This window comes from Siniperca chuatsi, linkage group LG19 (assembly GCF_020085105.1).
Source record: "Siniperca chuatsi isolate FFG_IHB_CAS linkage group LG19, ASM2008510v1, whole genome shotgun sequence".
NCBI lineage: Eukaryota > Metazoa > Chordata > Actinopteri > Centrarchiformes > Sinipercidae > Siniperca > Siniperca chuatsi.
The window spans coordinates 10,102,951-10,123,744 of NC_058060.1; the positions used below are offsets into that span (position 1 = coordinate 10,102,951).

Sequence of the window (20,794 nt, forward strand, 5' to 3'; positions counted from 1 at the left end):
ATGTGTGATGCCCTTCTCTGTGAATTAAGGTTATGGCTGCAAAGGCCACCTGAGACCACAGTTTGAAATACGACTGAAAACAAGGAACCTCCTGGGGGCGGTTTTCTCAGGATGACCCCTACAAAGTATGAACTTGTGACCATGCGGGAGATGAGAAAAAATAGGCCCACAGGGCCTTGTACAATAGATGTGTAAGGCTGACAACATGAGTCAGCTGAGCACTATGACTCCATTAACTATTGAACTACTGGAATGCGGCCCTTCATGAAGAGTATAGTTCTATGTTTCCTTTGTCAAAATCACTATTTAAAGGGTCAGTTCACTAAAAAACCCATACCTTTACCTGTATCTAGTGGTATCTAGATAGTTTTGGTTTTATTTGTTCATGTTGTGAGGGATCCATCTCTGAGATTCCAGCTGCCACATCAACACAAAGAAGGTGAAAGGAGTTTTGTGTCTCCCCACAGGATGAATTGTAAAAACTTTGGTGATAGCTTACTTATTCATCTAGTGCCACCATCAGGTCAAATTTTTAATTTGTCCAATACTGTGATTTATGACCAAATACCTGCAAAACTAATGACATTCCCATCAGCCTTAGCCGCTTTGTGTTTAGTGCTAGTTCGCAAATTACAGCATGCTACCATGCTAAACTAAAATGGCACTAAAATGGTAAACATTGTGCCTTATAAACATCAGAATGTTAGCATGTTGTGAGCATGTTTGCACACTGTGTTTCTTGTTATGCTGAGCTTAAGTACAGCCTCACAGAGCTGCTAGCATGGCTGTAGACTCTTATGCTGCATTCCAAATCACATACTTTTTACTTTTAGTACATACTGCAGCTGCCCTTACAAAATACGCACTGTTGCATGCAGTGTGCATACAATTGCGACAAACTACTTCGTCATAACATTGCGCCTTGAACTTTGACCCTCTTGCTCATACATCCGTCACAGTCCGTAGCGCGAAATTTGAAGTAAAACCGAAAAAGTATGCAATTTGGAACGGGTGCTACATCACTTAACGTTACCTTGGAGACATTCGCCGAGCTCGCCAGAGATGGAGGTCAACTTGGAGAGCTCTGCTGTTGTTACTTTGTTAAAACTTCATACATTGTACATTCTAACATGCAGAATTATATTAACAACAGTAAAATTACATATGCATTTCTCTGTCAATGTTATTTTCATATTTATGTCCTTTTGTTGTTGGTGGTTATCTTTCTGATTATTTTGTTCATTTAAACAATCCCTATTCCTATTATCGCTATCTATTCGACTGGTCACCAGTAGGCATGTTACCCCCATTCACACATAGCTCTCTGTTGCTCGCAGATGGTTTTCTGTTGTTGAATATATTTTCATGCAGAGATGCAGCTGCTGGCACTATGTTCTGTCTGCACAGGAAGGAGCCTTCCATTTAACTTAATGTTATTTGCAGTGTAACATACTTGCCAATTCTGTTGTGCAACAGTACATTTTTGCAAAACTTTATATGTGACAGTGTATAATCAGATCATTGCAGTCCTAATATGTAGTGTCTTTGTATCTCAAACTGTAAATAAACCATGCATGAAATCAAGTGGAGCTGCTCTAGCACCACTCTGTGTCGGCAGGATTGAGAATAGTTATGAAATTGTTGTACCAATATAAAACAGCTAACAGGCAGCATAAGATTTTACAGGAATTCAAATGAGGCTTTTGCCTAACAGTGGATCCCTTTATTTGTCTTGCTTCTGTCATCTCATCTTCTGTCAATGATGAGCAATCATCTGTCTGCGCTCTCTCAGCGGCTCAGTCAATATGACATATCTTCCGCTGCGCAGAGGATTGTGGGTCAGAAAAGCCAGAAAAGCATGCTGGCTTGCATACTGCAAAATGCGACAGAAGGACATCCTGATATTTTTGGTATAGTGCATTTGACATACTATGTACTGGGACATACTAAATCTTTTTCTGGCATACTAAATAATATGGTAGTATGGGTATTGGAACGCACCATTAGTCTTGTTGAAAGACAAATTAAACCAAAACTATCTGCATGGCCAGGTAGCACTTGAGGTAAATGAGAACACACTGTTTCATTATTATTATCTTTGTTATTAGTGGTGTTGGTAGTAGGCATAAGCTTGCAGAAGTTTTGGGTAATAACGTAGTCCTCAAAGCCGCATTTAGTGGATGAGCAGATGGTCCTAACGTTTCTTAGCCTGAATCTATACTACCTTAATCTACATAAGATAATGCCTGCAGCTCCAGCCTCATCAAACTAATTTTAGGTTGTGCCATCTTGTACCATTAAACCAAAATGCTTACTAGGAGGGATAGCAAATGGACGCGACAGGGAGCAAGTGAAAGCACAGAAAAGAACTGTTTCTTTACTTCGTTTAGGTCTGTTCTGTATTAAACCTCTTTTCCTTTGTGTTTCAATCCATCAGCCCCATACCACTGAAGTTAATGATGTGAACATAGCACACATAACAGCAGTGCCAGAGACAGCTGGAGAATCAGAAACTAGAAAGCTCTCAGTCAAGACATGGTGGGAAATCTAAACAAAATGTCGGCAATTAGAAAAAAAAGAATCTAATACTGTTACAACAGTGCAGAAATACTTTCAACAAAAGCATAATGTGTCTCATTTGAGTGTCTGGAATGTACAATATGCCCTGGGTATGTTTTCATATGCATGTAGGTGTTATTCTAAGCAGATTTCAGCGAGAAGGTGCACAGCCGAAAAACCATTTGGAACCAATGATGGAAATGATAGAAATTGGAAACAGATTACAAGCTCGTCTGGTCCGAGCAGCTCGTTCGAAGCCAACAGACACAGAAATTGGTATTTCTTTGTAGATGTAGAGTCCGGTGTATTGCAGCAGAGAGGTGTCATTGATTTGTTCGTTCAATATCATTCTACAAGGTGCTGTGTTAGAATCTTCAGTGTTTCATCCTCCGCCTGAATCCTCCTGTCCTTACAGAGGTGGTTTATTGCTGCAGAAATATGAAGATGGTCTATTCTGTGGTGTGAGGAGAAAGGCTCTCTGAATGGACCTGAGGGAGATTGGAAGATGGCTTTCATCTGTCACACTCTACATAGTGACAGTAACTATTCTATTTCTATACAACAACAAAAAACATGGCAAGGCTCTTTTCACCTCTTTGAAGGAATGACAGAGGATGTGGGAATGAATGGATGTGGGAGACATGAAAGGCTGACATATGATCAGACTGAACATAAAAAATTGGAAAGTAAAGTTGACATAAAATACATTTTAGATCCCAGGTATAGCTGATTCATATTCAAATAATTGTAGAGATAAGTTTAAGAAAAGTGTGTAAAAAAAACAAACAGTGTTTCTTGATCATTTGTAACTTTTTCATGTCAAACTGTCTTGTCACGACTGAGTGAGCTTGACTGTATTGAATGGTGACGGGTCAGGACCATGCATGCATGAACACGGGAATGAACAAGACAAGGATGCATGGAAACATCTTTTCAAATGTATTTATTGATTGACAGAGCGGAGCTTCCAAAGACAGACTAACAGAAAAATGATGCAGAGAGACATTCAGTGGAAAAATGGTATAAAAAGAATTGACATTTTTTTAAATGGGTGTCATCATAGTGCCTTCCCAAACATAATGACATGACTAAACAGGTCAACTGACCGTTCGCTGAGCACTGTCCACCATAGTTGCCATGCCTGCCAAGCTTTCTGTTCTCGCATGGGACGTATGAAGTTTATACGATAACGGTGGCAGATTTACCACTCAGAATTCCTATTATTTTTTTGAAACACTGGGTCTTTTATTTCAGACAGAAGTAAACAAAAGCTGGCTTCTCATTTCTAGCCAGTGACTGTACCTTTTTGTCTGCTGAAATGACAACTGCCGCTAGCAGATTTGATCAGCTTGCTAGCTAATTAAGCTAATGTTAACGCCATGAAATGCTTGAAAAAGCTGTTTCTAATGTTTCCAGCTGAAAGAGAACCCTGTAAAGGGTCTTAAGTCCTAGTATTTTAAGTATTATAAGGAAAAATGTAAGATAAGACTAATTTCATTCTAACAAAACTCTGTTTAGCTTCTTAGCTTACATACTTTGGACAAGACAGAGGTTAGATGTATGATTCATTGTTCGTATTTTCAAACATGCTTCACTTTTAAGGTTATAAGAGGCTTTGAGGATGAGGACTAACTGATGTGTGTGAATGTAATGCTTTTTCAGAAAACAAGTTTGGGGTTGCTTAAGTGTAAACTTCCCTCTATCCAGTAAAGAGCAGCACAGAGCTGCTAACGTTAGCCTAAACTTTGCATCCAAGACTGGCTTCCACAGAGAGGAAATACTACACAGTGGATGTGCTAGCCGTGGACAGGGTTTTTTTTTGTTGTTTTTTTTTTTAACATAACCCCAAAACCTAATGTAACCTAGTTAGTTAATAATGTGCTACTTGGCCTTGTAATGCTCAGTTACTACTATAGGTAGTAAGCTAGTTGGCCGGACACACTAATGATTATGTTAGTGCAAACAAACACACTATTCATTCCATTGCTTACACTTTGCTCTTGTGATTTTGGTTTTGAAAAAGCAAAAAAAAAAAAAAAAATTAAACACAGAGTATCGCTCTTACTACAGCCAGAAATCCAAAGCTTGATGGACCTGGGTTTTAGACAACAGTCAGTAAGCTGAAAAGGAGGTGCTGAGATGTCACACACATACAGTACACACATTAAATGCCATCAAACTAATGTAATGATCCAACAATCAGAATAGAAAGTGGCAAGAGGAGACTTTGGCAAGCATTGTTACAACGTTATCTCTGAATATGGATGACCCACTTGCCTCCCTGCTGCAAAACACAGTACAAGTAAACAACCATTAATCTCTCTGTGTGTCTTCTCTATATGTTTTAACCTTTTTCTTCCAGGCCAAGGCAGCAGCTTGACCCCTGCTGACCTTCAACAAGCTCCTTTAAGCTGATTCACTGTGCCGCGCTAATAACCACCACTAGGCTATATGGTCCTTAACCTAAGAGGGGCCATTAAGCAGTGCACTGTTAAGGACTCGGGTTAAATGAAAATGTATTACTTTGGTTCCCGTTGTAATCACTCAAGTTTTGAGCCAATGACAGCAGGAGGAGGAGGAGGACAAGGGCTGACAAAAATAGCACCATAGAAAAACAGCCCTCTGCCAGTGTAGGTCAATTTAGCACCAGTGTTTTAGCCTGGCAGTTGCAAAAGAGGCTGCTGGTCCCACAGGGTTTGTCCAGGCTCCAGTTGTGAGGTTGACATGCTTGCATAAACACAAGCACAGACCAGTAAGCATGCACAGGATCAAGATGCAGAAAGAGATACACTTATCATAAGCCAGACAGAGACCGAGACGCAGATACAGGCTGGCAAAGCAACATGATGTTTGTGGACCAACTTCTTTAACACCCACACTGCACTCTACTCAGAGCACGCTCACACATGCACACACAGATATACAAATAGAAGTAAAAGAAAGAGGCCTGACTGACTTTTTAACACTAAACTGCTTGTATTACTGCTGCAGGACTGGTACATACAGTGCACACATCTGTAAGGAACATAAGTAACACAAATAACACACGGACACAGACACACTCAAAGTCTGTATTTACAGCGATGGAGAGAGAACAGACAATGTGTAAGAGCCTCGGGAAAAAACACCAATCTAAACATAGCTGAGCATATAATGCCTTTGTCTAAAAGCAGAGAGGCAATTTCACCACTGAACAGTCCTGTGATGAGAACCAATGAAGTGTTATCCCTAAGAGTGTAATTTCATCATACACACACACACACACACACACACACACACACAGTGACCACAGTCAGTAAACTGGCTTGAACTACACCTTCTTTTTTGTCAGTAACTGTATGTCAAATGTGTCCCAGCAAAGCTAGAATAAACACTAGCGGGCTGTAGACGGCTCCTGTTTCACATTCAATCCGCAATAAATGCCAGCACTGTACCGCTGGGATCGTACATCTAAAGCACTGATTTTTATCATGCCACCCAAAAATACAGCAGCAGACTGCTGAGCTCTCAAGCCCAGATCAACACGTATACAGTTTTCTCTGAATCAAATGCTACTTTTTTTATTTTTCTTTCCTGTTGCTGGCTGAGTTTATCTCTGGAGCTGAGAGTTCACTGTAGTTTGGAGCCAGTATCCTTATGTACTGTATGTCGGCCCTCTGTCTGCACTGTTTGCTCTAGATTCAAGTTTCAAGTCCAACTGAAATCACATTTAGTTATCCTTTTTGTAGTCAAAAATAATGTTAACATGCTTTTTAAATGTGTTGTTCATAGACTTTTATTATTATTTAAAGGAAGAAAAAAGGTCTTTGGGGAAATATCAGAAATGCTCCTTTTCGTCTCAGCCGGCTGGAGGGGCGTGTCTGTGTCTGCTTGATTGACAGCAGTGTGCCGCTGTTACACCATAGGGAAAGAGGGACAAAGTAAACAAACCTGCGCTGTAGCTTACATGTACTTTGCAGACAGCCTTTTGTTAGAGGTATTGAAGAGTAAGGACCACACCAGCATCTAACTAAAGTGACATTTGCAGGTTTAATGTGCTGCAGCAGAGCAGCTAATTAGCTATCTAGCCTGCAAACTGACGTTAGCGGTGCACTTTTCCACGGTGAATGTTTGTTTGGTCGCTTGTTCAACAAACTAAGGTGCAGTACAAGACGTGTGTTCATGTTTGTAAGTCAGATAAGGAGTCTAGCAGAAAAGCTAATGTGGGTTAGTGTTCAAAGTCTTGCGATATTGGCTTTATTGAAATAACGTTTTCATCTACATAGATGGATACCGGAGCGGTATTCCGTCAAATGAATGCAAAGGACATTTGCAGAGCAGATACGTATGCTGTAGCAAATGAAGTATACTATTTAATTTTCGTTGGACTTATTACAAATCTAACCTTTTAAAGCTGCAAAAGGTAATATATATTTTTAGCCATGCTCGACAGCGGTAGACAAATGCAGGCTTCTTATTTATAGCCAGCAACTGTCAATTTTGCCAGCAGAAGTGGCAACTGTTTCTGGTAGATTTTATCAGCTAGCTAGCTAGCTAATTAAGCTAATGTTAGCTCCATGAGTTGGTTGAAAAAGCTGTATCTAGCTGTCTTTTTAATGTTGTTTTAATGTCTTTTTAATGTTTCCAGATGACTTAAGTGACTAAAGTGAGAGCTCTGTAAAAGAGGTCTTAAATATGCACCTGATTGCTACATATGTATTACCGTGCTAAAAACCAGAGGCTAAAGCTACATGCACAATTAGCATCCTCACTAGTTGATGATCCATGTGGAAGACATGTAAATAAAGAAACAACATTGTTCTTGTATTACAGTGTAGAGCTAGTTAGTCCTAGTGTCGTAAGTCTGATAAGGAATGCTAGCGGCATTGACTCTAGGGGTGGCAATGTTGGTCTGCTGGTTGGTCAACCACTTCAGACTACAATATATCACCTACTATTGGATGGATTGCCATGACATTTGGCACAGATATCTATGGTGCCCAGACGATAAATCCTAATAACTTTGGTGATCCCCTGACCTTTAGTCTACAATCGTCATCAGGTAACATTTAAATTTGTCCAGTACTTCCCATTAGCATGGTTGCGGCGCTAGCATGGCTGTAGACTGCAAATTGAGACAAGAAATGTCCTTTTTTCAAATTATTTTTTGATGTCATGATGTTCAATAAAGAAAAGGTTCATCATTAGATTACTTTTCTTGGCATCTTCCAGTAAATCATCATCAGATCAACAGGTTGGTACACATGAGTGCTTGACATGAACATTGGGTGTTCAAATTCCCTTCTTTTTCAAAGCTTCACAGGGGAGCTTCATCTTCCTGCCTGCATTCAAACCACCTGCTGTAGGGTGCACATCATCTAAGAGTTAGCGATAACAAATGACCATAAGCTCACAAACACAAGCAAACACTCAGCAGTGGGGAACACATATGTACAAACAGCACGGACTTGCATTGAACATACTGTACATACTATACATACAAGTTAAAAGAAGAGCAGAGAGCTTGAAGGCAGCTATTAATCATATATTGATCAATTTATTAATTCTGTCAGGACACATTTTCCTGTTGTCCCAAAGTCTTACACAAAGAAGTCATTGTGAGATGTCCAATTAGTTTTGACCAGAAAACAGGAAAGAAAGGAAAACCAGTATGTGATCATGAAAACAGACACACATCCAAAGACATACTGCTCGCCATGACAGCGAGGACACTAGATGTTTTCTAACAGTTGGTTTGTTGAGGCCAATTTGATTTCAATCACCCATCAGATCTCCCAAAAATTTCCCAAATGTACCACTTGAATCTTTTAAAGTTTTTTTCTTAGATTTAATTGTACCTGGAGGTAAGGGGAGGGGGGTTGGGTTACACTTAAAATGCACAAAAATAAATGCAAACAGTACTTTCAAGAGAAAACTTCCTCCTCAGCTTTTGAGGGGTTCCAAAGCCACGTTGAGCAGAACCGGCTGGATGTACAGTAAATGCTTGCATGCACGTTGACACAGGCACTGATGTTGACTTGGTGTCTCACTTTGTGGGTCCTCAGTCAGGAGACAAGAGCATTCTTGGAACTGTGAGCTCTCTCAAGCAAGGCAGTCACAGGATTCTTTTAAAAAATGGTCTGTCCATTCACAAATAACCATACAGAATGACCATTTTGGATGCACACTTTTTTAAACCGAGGGGAATATGGGCCAGGGACAAAAAAATAACATCAGCAAATCTAATGATAAGACTCTCAAGCTCATGATTAGCCTGATTTCCTTCGTATGGAAATGATAAAAGTAACAGCAACAAATATTTTAACACACAAAAATAGTGGCTTAACTCCAGAATCTTTCGACATCTTTTTACGATACAATAGATTACTCTCAATACAGGCTGACCCTACTGTATATTCTGTCCAGAATGGCTCAGCAAGCCAGTGCTGAGAATTCTGGGTAACGTAATGAAATCCAGAAAAAACAATCACAAGAAGCTTTCAATTAGCTTCTGTTACAAACAAACAAACAAAAATAAAAGCGGTATACAAATAAAAAACAAACAAATCCAAGAACAGCCAAACCAAGCACAAGTAGTATGATCTATAATTAAGGCGAGTTAAAATATTGCAGAATAATTTGGCCCCTGTGTCTCAAACAGACTGCCACAACAGTCAAAGCTCCCCGACTCTTAATCGCTGCAAGGATCCAGAGAAGGGAAGGAAGGATGGACTGAAATGAGAACCAAAAAATAGAAAGAAAAAGAAATCCAAAGAAATAAAATGTGATCCTCTTTGGAGAGAAATTGATTTTATTTGGTTTAGTTTGGTCTCTTCCTCAGCAACGTGTTAAAGGGAACAGTGAGGACCTCCTTTCTCAAAAGAGTTAAAATTAGAAATAAAAAAAGGAAAAACAAAAAGAAAAGGGATTGAAGATTGGTAATATGATGAACTTGTGTTTATCTGAGACTGTTTATTTTTTGAGTGCAGTATGAAGGGGGGGGGGCACTAAGATCAGAAAATAGAAAACTGTTGTTTAATCAACGACCTGATATGACAGATGACAATGCAGTGCCCTGTGGGAAGAGTGCGTGTCCCCCTGAAAAGTCTTCCTTCTGATTAAGAGCAGTTGGGCAAAGAAAAAAAAAGAGGAATGGGATAGGAAGTCAAGTTTCTGAGATACAAAGTGATGCAGACCCTCCTGTTTTTTGACTGGGACTGAAGGTCATTTCAGGCAAAGATCCCCCACAAACTGTTCCTCTGCTCCCCTGTTTGTTAAAAAGGCTGGGGGTTAGCGGAGTTGACTTTGAGTCCTGGGGTCACCTTATGTGTGAGGGGCTGCCGACAGGCTGTCTGGCTGTTTCTGCGGGTCTGAACGAAGGTCTCAGATCACCCAAAAGGAGGAGGCGTGGCTGTGTGTTTTCACTAAAGATGTCCAAAGTCCTCCTCTGTGAAAGTGGGGGCTGTCATCCTGTTTTCACCCGTCTCTTCTGCCACCCTCTCCCCACCTTCTCATCTCGTTCAGACGTTTCAGACCCATTCCTGCATGGAGCGTTTGCAGTACAGTATGTGGCGTGGCGTACCCTTCCTCTTGAACTGCACCACAGTGTAGATCAGCACCAGCAGGCACAGTGCGAGCACGCACGGGATGACGATGGCGATGGCCTTCACTGTGTTCGCCTCGTTGTCCAGCTCGATCACCACGTCCGAGTTGCCGTCATCGGCTGGCGGCCGGGCGGGGTCGATGGGCGTCAGCTCGCAGCCCATGAAGTCCTTGAGGATGGAACGCGGGTAGCCCGGCTCCACTCGGAGGAACTGGTTGTTGAACTTCCAGTACTCCTTACCCTTGTAGAAGTAGGTGAAACCTAAAGGCGGGAAACAAAGAAGAAACAGAAACTTGTAAGTACTTTGTTATCTGTAGTTTTTGAGGTGCTTGAACCAAAGAGCACAGGGAAACGCTGCTTTTCAGCCTGGTGTTAAGTTACTCTTTAAAAGTTTCATGACACAACAGTAAAAGTAGAGTTAGAGTACAGTTTAATAATATTCCATTAGAGTACAAGTAAAAGTCCTGCTTTCAAAACCATACTTAAGTAAAAGTCCCTAAGTCGTATTAGCAAAAATGTACTTAAAGTATCAAAAGTAAAAGTACTTATTACGCAGCAGATTGGCCCTTTTAAGAGCTATATGTTATATTATTTGAATATTATTACTGATGCATTAACATCTGCATTTTAGCAGCATTAGCAGCATTTTGTGAAGTAACTATGAACTAGTAAAATATTTTCCTGTGAAATGTAGTGGAGTAGAAGTATTAAGTCTTAAGAAAATGGAAATATGTTCAAGTATCGCAATATTTTACTTAAGTACAGTATTTGAGTAAATGTACTTAACATTACACTCCACCACTGATCTTAGTGTCAAAGCCATTTTGGTTCTTTTGGTTGCCAAAACACAATTCAATTATTTCTGGTAAACACCACAAAATATAATAAAATCACTTGACTGACTTTTTCTGGCAGACTGTCTTTACGGTTGTTCATTTGTCTGCCGAGTAGGGCAAAGTTCAGCTCACTTTCAATTCAGGGAGAGCATTTTCTTTCTAATTAAAAGAGTGAACAAACTTTGCCTTGGGACAGCTGCCTTTCCTAGCATCAGAAAAAAACAAAACAAGAAAACTGACTGAACTGAAAATGAAGTGACGGTAACCTGCCAGTACTGTAAAACAAGCGCACCTCAAACAATTGTGTCTGCTGCTCTGCTGTTGAGCCATTGTTTCCGTTTCAGCTCTATTGTTCAGCTGAGATGTCTCTGTCTGTCCCTCAGGACTAATTATATCTGGTCATAAAAGAGAGAACACACCCAACCAGGAGCCAAACCCCACAGCTAATATCACACAACAGCACAACAAATGTCATCGAGATCCAAGCTGCTGTGGTGCTTTTCAAATCACAAGAGTGAAAGGTTTAACGGGAATGTCTACTGTGTAAGTCTCCTTACACAGTGAGTCAGTGTTCATTCTGATGATGGGTTATTTCAGTAGGGAACACTTGTCCCTCTGTGTTTGTGTCGAGAGCAATGAAAATGGTGTCACAAGCAAAAAAAAAAGAATGTCTTCAGTCTTTATTACGCTATCAAACACATATACGTCCATTCCAGCAAACATTTTGACAATGAATAAATTGTAATATAACAATATCAAGTTTGAAAAAGGGCATAAAAAAATGACTTTTTCCTGTGCCATGATAATAGCTTATTGTAGAAGTGTTTATTTGGGTTGACACTAAACTTTGCTGCCTCCCGCGAGTCACTGTCCCTGAAATGCTTGTTGGGAAAATATATGCTGTGTAAAACTGAGCATGACAGCCTGGCTGAATTCTCAAGCCTTCCTCTTTCTCACTGGCCCCCTTTACACTTTGTTTCTTGCGATTTATTATTCATGCATACTCTTCTCGGGGAAAATAGGGGAGGAAATGCTCCAAATTTCCAGTCAGATGGCAAGATGGCTAGTGTAAAGGACAGGATTTCTTAAATTACTTGGTAGGTGAAGATTGTTTCTGGTGAGGAAGTGAAGAAGCACTAGGACGAAGCTTTAAAAGATTCATCTTGGAAGGAGAGGACGTGATCAAACAGCAGACAGACTTCTACAAAGGAAAAGGAAGACCTAAAAAATTAGTTGAATCTTTGTAGCCCCTTTGCATATGTCTTCTCGTATGAGTTTGAGAGACAAAAACTGGTTGAGTTTTTCTAGGAACTGTAATTACAACCAAGTTTTATGTTTTCTATATTTGTAAAAAAAAAACAAAAAAAAAAACAACCAAGTGTTTTGTTTTTAGCAAAGTCCTAGGTCATCTGAGAGCAGCATACCCAATTAAAAGTCCTATCTCTGAAAATAATTCATTATTTTTGGTGTTTATTAGTGTTTTTTATGTCCTGCAGACTGTGTGCCTACACAGCTTACATCTTACAACTAATTTATGAGCAGTAGGAAATCACAGAGGATCATTTTGGGAAAACCAAAAGACTGAGCCAGGAAGCAATTCGCTTAGCCAAATAATTAGCTTAGCATAAAGACTGGAAGCAGGGGGAAATAGCTAGCATGGCTCTTTCCAGAAAGCTCACAAATGAACACGTTGTATCTCTTACATTGTGTCTTTTACAGGCTATAACTATTTCTTGGCAAACAAGAGCAAGGAGCAGTAACTTCCTGGAGTCTTGTAGTGAAAGTAGCTACACTATGTAGTTCCCTCTAAAACCACAATTTCTGTTTTTGTACAGATTTAACAAATGTGATACAACTTGTTCATTAGAGATCTTTAGATTTGCTGGTAGGCTTATATTTTAACTGTACAGGCTAGTTATTTCCCCCTGCATCCAGTCTTTATGCTAAGCTACGCTAATTGCCTCATAGGCCTTAGCCTTATATTTAGCGTACAGACATAAGAGTGGTATCATCTAATTCTGGGCAAGAAAACCAATAAGAGTATTTCCAAAAATGTCAAGTTATTCCTTTATTTTAATTCCTTTAAAAGAAACACACACAGGTCTTCCATCAAAACTAATTCAGTTTGAATGAGGCTTATGAGAGACATAAATAGACAAGTAACTGACAAGTAGTTTGTTTCATTCAAGAAGCACAGCTGGGTCCTCAATGTAGTAGGCAATGAAACAAGCCAATCTACACACAACACCTTTCAAACTCTCATTAGAGTTCAGCTGAGTATTGTGATTAGCTGAAGAAATATAACCGCTCTTGGGAATTTTTTTCTTTCCAACCTGGCAGCAGCTTCTGCCACACTTTTCTCCTACATTTAACACAAATGATGTGTGATTTAGGGACAGAAAGATCCAGATGAAGCAATAGATAGATGGGGTTGCTGAACACAAACATACAGTAGTGTGACGAGCATGAACATTAAGAGAGGGAAAGAGAGGGGAGGGAGGACGAGAGGTGAGACAGCCTGAGCTATTGTGGGTTACAGCCAGGTCAACATCACCCTGGAGCCCCTACTCTGAATCGTGTTGCCTCACACACACTATCATCGGCAGCAGCAGTGCGATCTATTATGGCTGGTTATCTGGGTCAATGTTACGAGCGTGCCACTTGACACATTGTCTCTGCAAACAGCAAGCCCGCCAAATAAATGCTAGCCGACACATATACGAGCGGAAATACATGTGATGCACCCATCACCCCCCTGGACATCAATCCACCCTTCATGCTCCGATTGATGCTCGCTCCACCTGGCCTCACCGGCAGACACGCCCGGCTGCCACAGATCTGGCAGCAGATCCACGGCACAGATGGCCTGAGCGTTCAGCACCACCTGCCCTGCTTTTTCCAACCCAGGCCCAAGCCCACCTGGCATAATACATCCAATGGGAAAAGCCTTTTCCTTCTTCACACTATCTGACTGGCCAATGGGTGAGCTCTCTGAGAGTTATAAATCCCGCCTCCCCACCCTTGGCGAGGGCCAACTGGCTTAAACCGGAATGAGGGCCCAGCGGTGGTCTTGTCCTTTCTGCTTTCCACAATCCTGCTCCAAATGGGTCTTATGGCACACTGAGTGGGATGGACTGATTATGGAACATTCTGCTTGTGAAACAACACACACACACACACACAAAAAAAGAGAGGCATTTGTGGATAAACTGACCTCTTTTCAGCTTTCATTTGCTATACACAAACACTCTGTATCAATCTATTCCCCCTGATATTGTATGTATGGAAGCGTGCCACTCACCAAGACTCAGCGTAATAACTGGGGCAAATTTCAATCAATGCTACCGTGGTTTACCTCCCACATAGCGTGTGCCAGTGACCAGCTGAAATCAATGCTGCCTGGCACATGAACTGTGCTGTTATTGCCAAATCAGAGTATCGGGCAGGACAAAATGTACCGTTGGCTTTGTCGACGAAGGCCCCCTGTGGCGAATCAGGCACACCTCTCCACACTGTGATGGGCTTGGGATAGCCAGGATCCATGGTTCTCATTTCCTCATTGTAGCGCCAGTACCTAAACAGGAACAAATTATGAGCCGCAGGAAGACAAAGCAGGTACTGTATGTCTATGAATGCAGGAGTAAATAGGTCGAATTGACAACAGATGGTATTTTATGCTCATATCTTGTATCTTAATACCACATATCAGAATATCTTAGCCTCTGCTGCTTCGTCGCTTCGTAAGCAACGACCTTCAAGTCACCAGACATGTTAGACAGCGCTCTCCACTACCATCACCAAAACTCCAAATGAGGGAATATCATTTGGAAGAATGGTGTTCATCCCTCCACTAAATTTCCAAAGACTGTCAAGCAGCGCTGAAGCTGTTCTGGATGCTCACGGTCACCCAATACCTTACTAAGACATTTTAAGTCGAGTTTTCCTTTAAATTTGTCACAGATTTTTGTGTAGGCTGACTAAAATAGAAACTGCATAACTTCATTGGTCAAATTGTGACCTACCAAGGAACTGCAGATAAAAAATAGCTTTATGCTAGCTCTCATACAATACATGAAATGGTAACATTTATGTTTTTTTATTGTGCATGACACAAATGAATGAAATAAGTAATAACAATGATAATGACAATGAGACAATGATTCAGGAGCTATGATAAGCTGTATCTGCAGTTCTGTCACGAGTCAAGTGGGACTCTAATTTTTTTGGTATTTTTGGATAGTTGCAGTATCAAGGGCTTGCAGCTGCCAAATTTCTGAATTGTTGAAGTTTTTTAAAGGTTCCTTATTGTTCAGTGTTGTTCAACAGTGTTGCACCCACCTGTCCCCTTTAAAGAAGTAGGTCTTGGCCACATCCTCCCACCACACAGCCGTCTCGATGCTCTGGGCCGGCATGCCATGGCCAAACTGGGTGATGTCCTTGGGGTATCCAGTCTGCAACACTGTGTCCTTAAACACCCAGAACTGCTTCCCTGCACATCAAGAAAGAGAGGGGAAAATAAATTAGAAGGAGAAGGACAAGTAACAGCTGGGTTTACCCTCCAGGAGCGACACACAAGAAGGGCAGATTTACAAGACCAGATACAAGCCTTCTAACAAATGGTGGGCAATAACCTGTTGCTTTGTATTACTGTATCTGATGTTGATGTTTCCCTAATTTAAAATAGGACACAGACATGGTGACAAGTTCTCCTTGTCCTTGCTTAGAGGTACTCTGGGAACTTTTCAGTGCTGGTAAACTGAGCCTATAACTGCTCAGCTGACATAAAAAAGAAACAGTGACAACCCTTTGGAAAATTGGCGACCAAAGAGTCACATTAAAACATTTTTTAAAAGTTTCCTAGCCCCAAGGAGCCAGGCAGAAACCTGAACATTGTGACATTTATGGAAGGACTGTGATAATGTTGAGAATTTAAAAAACATGTATTGTGACTTTTCTCAGTTTAGTCCCTTTTCTTCTTTCTCTTTAAACCCTCCGTCCCTCCTTCCTGTGGAGTAATTAGGTTAAACAGCACGTTTCTGACACAGTGTGACCCCAGGAAGTGCTTTTCTTCATCACTGGTGAAGGTGCAGGGTGTACGAAGAGGAAGTGAGGGGTGGGTGGGTGGAAGAGAAGTGTGTTAGGATATCAAATATTTTGGCTTATCATTCTTTACTGACCCGTGTACACACATATCATACCCCTTTCCAACAATTTCATTTAATTAATCACTGGAATGTGACCTAAGGCTGTCAACATTCAATATTCCATGCTGGGGAAACAATATTCATCACAAATATCATGAATATGATAATATCTGTAAAATAGAAACACTTTTCTAAACAGTCTTTCGATAATCTCAGGACTGACAAAAATGAATGTGTCTCTTTCTAAACCCTTCAGGTAGAGGAGTTTTGTTGGTGTAAAGATGGAATCTAAGCAGAGAAAACATGAAAGGGAAAGCAAGGATGTTGTGTATGTGTTTGTCTGACTTTTGCAGATGAAGAAAACTAGTCGAGGATAAATATACAATATGCTACATACTTGTGTAACCAACTTTTTTAATAAATCGGGTTTAATATGACCTTTTTCTCTATTTAAATGCTGGATAAACCTTGACAGAGACAAAAAAATAAATACAATTTTTTTGGACAGTTTGATCAGAGCTGGAGCTGGATTCATACTCCTTCCTGGTGTCTGATTAAACACCAGTGTCTCTGACAGACCATGAGGTACTTTTGCAAGGTCAGCTTTAAGATGACCTGCACATTTTTCTTTAACAAATACAGGAAATGGGTGTAAAATAAAGCAGACATGATCCCAGCAACATTTGCACTCATTCTCTTGCTTCATAAAGGCCACACATCTGACATTTAACCTTAAAAAAGTATTTACACTATACGGCTGAGGTGAAGGAGGGAGATTTATAGATGGAAAGGAGGAAGGAACAGTAGGACAGAGTGTTGGCTGAATGTAAGCGGGAATGTAGTGGCCTCTTTTTGGAAAGGAAATTCCTGTCATTTCACCTCTTTTTCTTACAGTGCTCCACATATTCTGGGTCACTAGTCCTCTAACCCTGACACACACACAAACACACCACGTCCTGAGATTAATCCCCATCCCCAAAAAGAATGAGTTCAATTTGATTCCCCCCCAAATTAACAATAAAAACTAACTATCCCCTCTCTCTCAATGCTACATAAAATGGGATTCTCCTCCCTTTTTTAATCTTTTTTCAAAATTGGAGTTGACTTGCAAAGCCCTCCACATACAATTCTGGCTTCATCTTCAGAGCTGCGAGGGCTGCTTTGATGTAGTGGCGGCTCCGGCATCTGCTGCAGTGTAACGACTAATCCCCCGCTTGCCCTCAACAGTGTATGAAGAGTGTTATATAGGATGAAGATTTGTTCCAAAAAGACACCCCTCCTCTTTACGAAGGCCACACACAAAGTGTTCAGCCAAATGAAGCACACGTGCATTTGTGTACTGAAATTATTATGCACAATCATACGCACTCAGAGCAGAGTTCCCAATGTGACCCTGAGGTATAATTGCTTGACTTTTCCATGATTTTGTGTATGACCTAAATCTTTGTTACTGCTAAAGCAGTGCTCATGGGGCTCTAATAGCAGTGATACTTGTTACCTCAAAGTCTAGAGGGTGGTTTCCTTTTTTTAGCATTTACAAAAATCACAAACTCAAGAGTAAAAGTATGAGGGATGAATTAAACAGTGTGTTTGTCTTAACAGAAGCGGCAAATGTTAGCATGTCTGGCTAACTAGCTTACCTACAGTGGTTGTCTAGTTTTATTTCCAAAGGCAAGGAGCATATCGTTAGCTTACTACTTCATTATGTTGGATTATAGGTTACAGTACGTTACCTGTACCTGCTAGTATATCACAGTTTACGTTGACAGTAACGTTAGCAGCTCTGTCCTGCTCTTTATTTGGTTTGGGGAAGCTGAAACTCCAACAACTCCAGTCCATTTTTTTTTATCGTAAGCATCGAAAACATCCAAGGATTAGGTTAGAATGAGTAACATTTTAATTATATTTTTAGTCATAATACTGCACTATAATATTAGGACTGACTAGCTCTATCCTGCAATACACGAACAATGCTGCTCCTTATTCGACATGGATCATCAGCTGGTGAGGATGCAGACATTTTGCATGTGACATGTAGCTTTAGCCTAGTCTTTTAGCATTTTATATAGTATTTAGCCACCATATGTTAACTAAACCACCTGGGAACATTAATAAAGTCAGTTGCAGACTCAGTTTTCAACCACCTCATGGAGTTTTAGCATTAGCATTAGCTGACATTTGCTAGCTACAGATGATAAAATCTGCTAGCGTCAGTTGTTTCAGCCGACAAAATTCACAGTCCTCGGCTACAAATGAGAGGCCTTTTGTTTACATCTGTATGAAATCAGAGACCCATTGTTTGACTATTTTGAGTTGTAAATCTGCCACCGTTATCATTGTAATGGCCAAAATGAAAAGCTTGACAGATGTAGTAACTAACGGGGGCAGGGGGATATTTTACAGTTAAACTTGTAACTGCACTCTGGGGGACAAATTATGTAATGCTGACACTGTTTCAAATGTACCTCAAACATATCTTTGGCGTTTCTGTACTGAGAGTTCTTGTTCCATCTCATAATATACACGCTAACACTGATATAAGCTAATATCGGTACATATTGGCCAGGCCGATTTATTGGTCTAGCTTTAATGTAAAACAACATACTCTCAGACATGATGCAGATGTCTGCATGAGGTAAATGAAGCAAGCAGCTCTGTCTGTCCTCTGACACAAAAAGCACCAATCAAGCTCTGATTGGATCCTGCCTCACGGGTGGAAAATGCATATTGGCGTATAGATCTGCATAGGGTGCCTTTGTGTAACCCTGCTACTGCCAAAATTGTATTTGATTAATTCAATTTGAATTTATAGTGCAACCTCTTACCTTGTGATTTAGGCTAATCAAATAGTTAATTTTTTTACATATACAGCTTTTAAGTGTAATTTTTCAATCTGTCATCGAGCTGCGAATGATGATTCTGTAAAGACATTCAGTCTGATTAGTAAAGCTGACCATAGGTTTGATTCTACTGTTGCATATTATTTTCACACAATGAGTTGGATACACATTCTTGACTTGCATATCCAGTGTCTCAGGAGAATGGAAACAGTGAAACACTGACTCAAAATTGGCACAAAGCTGCAATGTAGGAATGAAGAACACATACTGAATCTATCTCTAATGTATATCAGTGATGTCTGCTTACTGACCTGCTCTGTGATGCCTTAACAGCACTAAGCTAATCAGTGTCTCAGCCATGCAAACTCAACTCTAAAGCCTCCATCTGTGCATTTATTTTAAGAGAATTCATTCAGAATTCATAAGACAAGGCGCTGTTAGAGGATATTCAAAACGGCTGGTTAGACAAGGACCTAGAGTGCTGCATTTTGTTTTCTGACCGACTTACTTCCTAATTTTTTACTCCGAATGGGGAGGCCTCCTGGGAAATCAGCTGTGCATGTTCAAATGAAAAATGGCATTCTGTTAGCATGAATTTTCTAAATTTGTGTGCAATCCTGTTGCTACCCAGCCCAGGAAAGAGGGCAGGGTGGAGGATAAAGCACCAAAATCAAACTTTCAGAGCTTGCGGCGCACATGGGACAAGTAGTCTGCATTTCCAGGAACTGTGTGGTGCTGAAAATAGAAATGGGTTTGAGTGAAGACTTGTAGTTTTTATCTCAGCAGACTTTCATTGCGTCCCTATGTCTCCCTTCATCATCACCCTCTCTCTCTGTCTGTCTCCCTCTCTTCCTCTCTGGAGTGTATGCAAATAGCAGTTTACAGGACTGCTACGTTTGTTTGCTGTTTCTTTTAAGTGGCTTTTCGGCTTTAGACATAATTAGCTTTAAATCTCCGTGTTTTGGGGCTAGCTTAGTCTAGATTTGAATATGCAGACAAATCTCTTCAGAAAGGTAAAAAATCAAAATCAGGGCTCATCAAACACTGATAGCAAGTATTGAATCTCTTTGGCACATGCTGTGACAGGGATTTATTGCGCATACTTATAATGTTTAGCTACAGTTGAAATTTAAACTAAAACATAACATTACCAACACCACTAAACTTAACACCAATATTATTAAAAGTAAAAACTGGTAGATTATGGCGGATTTTTCAACCAAGTGAGCAAAACATTGCTTTAATCTTCCACAGATTTACATTGAACTCACACACACAGATATGATCAAGGCAGTTCTTTGAGTGAGCACGGTAACATACAGCACTTATTAAAGATAAAAACCTTCTGTTTGAAAAAAAAGACAAGTGCATACAGTTTATACAAAAAGACAACATGACAGCCATGTACACACAACATATCAAGGAAGTTCCTGTGGATGAATAATGCACAAGATAGATAACATGAGAAGCAAATGTAAACCAGGATGGTACAGACACAATATTTGGACTGGATGAAGATAATCAAAGCTTTTTGATGTGTCTCTTTACACAGCGGCGTGCTGTGGCAACAGTGATGATGGTGGGGAAGCACGTGAGCTTACCTTTGAAGAAGACAAACTTGCCCTCGCTGTTCTCGTAGACGGCATCTATCTTGGGCGGCAGGCCCCGCCAGAAAACGCTGATGAGCATGGGGTACCCTGGCATTACCGAGTTATCTCTAACCCGCCAAAACCAGTGGTCCTGAAAGAGAGCAAAGGCCATTGTTAGGAAACAGAGAAAAGCTTGATCAAGGGCTAACATGACTCAAGGGGCACTCCATTGATTTTTTTGTCA

At 40.5% G+C, this 20,794-nt stretch overlaps 1 protein-coding gene across 3 annotated transcripts in view; it reads right to left on the reverse strand.

Moving 5' to 3' along the window:
* Window positions 1-3,487: 3,487 nt before the first annotated feature.
* Window positions 3,488-20,794, reverse strand: part of LOC122866701 (matrix metalloproteinase-16-like) — an 84,159-nt gene continuing 66,852 nt past the window's right edge. For all 3 annotated transcript variants that reach the window (XM_044176712.1, XM_044176710.1, XM_044176709.1), the window contains 4 exons: window positions 20,563-20,701; window positions 15,316-15,466; window positions 14,436-14,551; window positions 3,488-10,402 (listed from right to left, as the gene is read on the reverse strand). In XM_044176712.1, coding sequence (XP_044032647.1) covers window positions 10,068-10,402; window positions 14,436-14,551; window positions 15,316-15,466; window positions 20,563-20,701 — 741 coding nt within the window. In that variant the 3' untranslated portion in view covers window positions 3,488-10,067. The remainder of the gene's footprint in view (window positions 10,403-14,435; window positions 14,552-15,315; window positions 15,467-20,562; window positions 20,702-20,794) is intronic.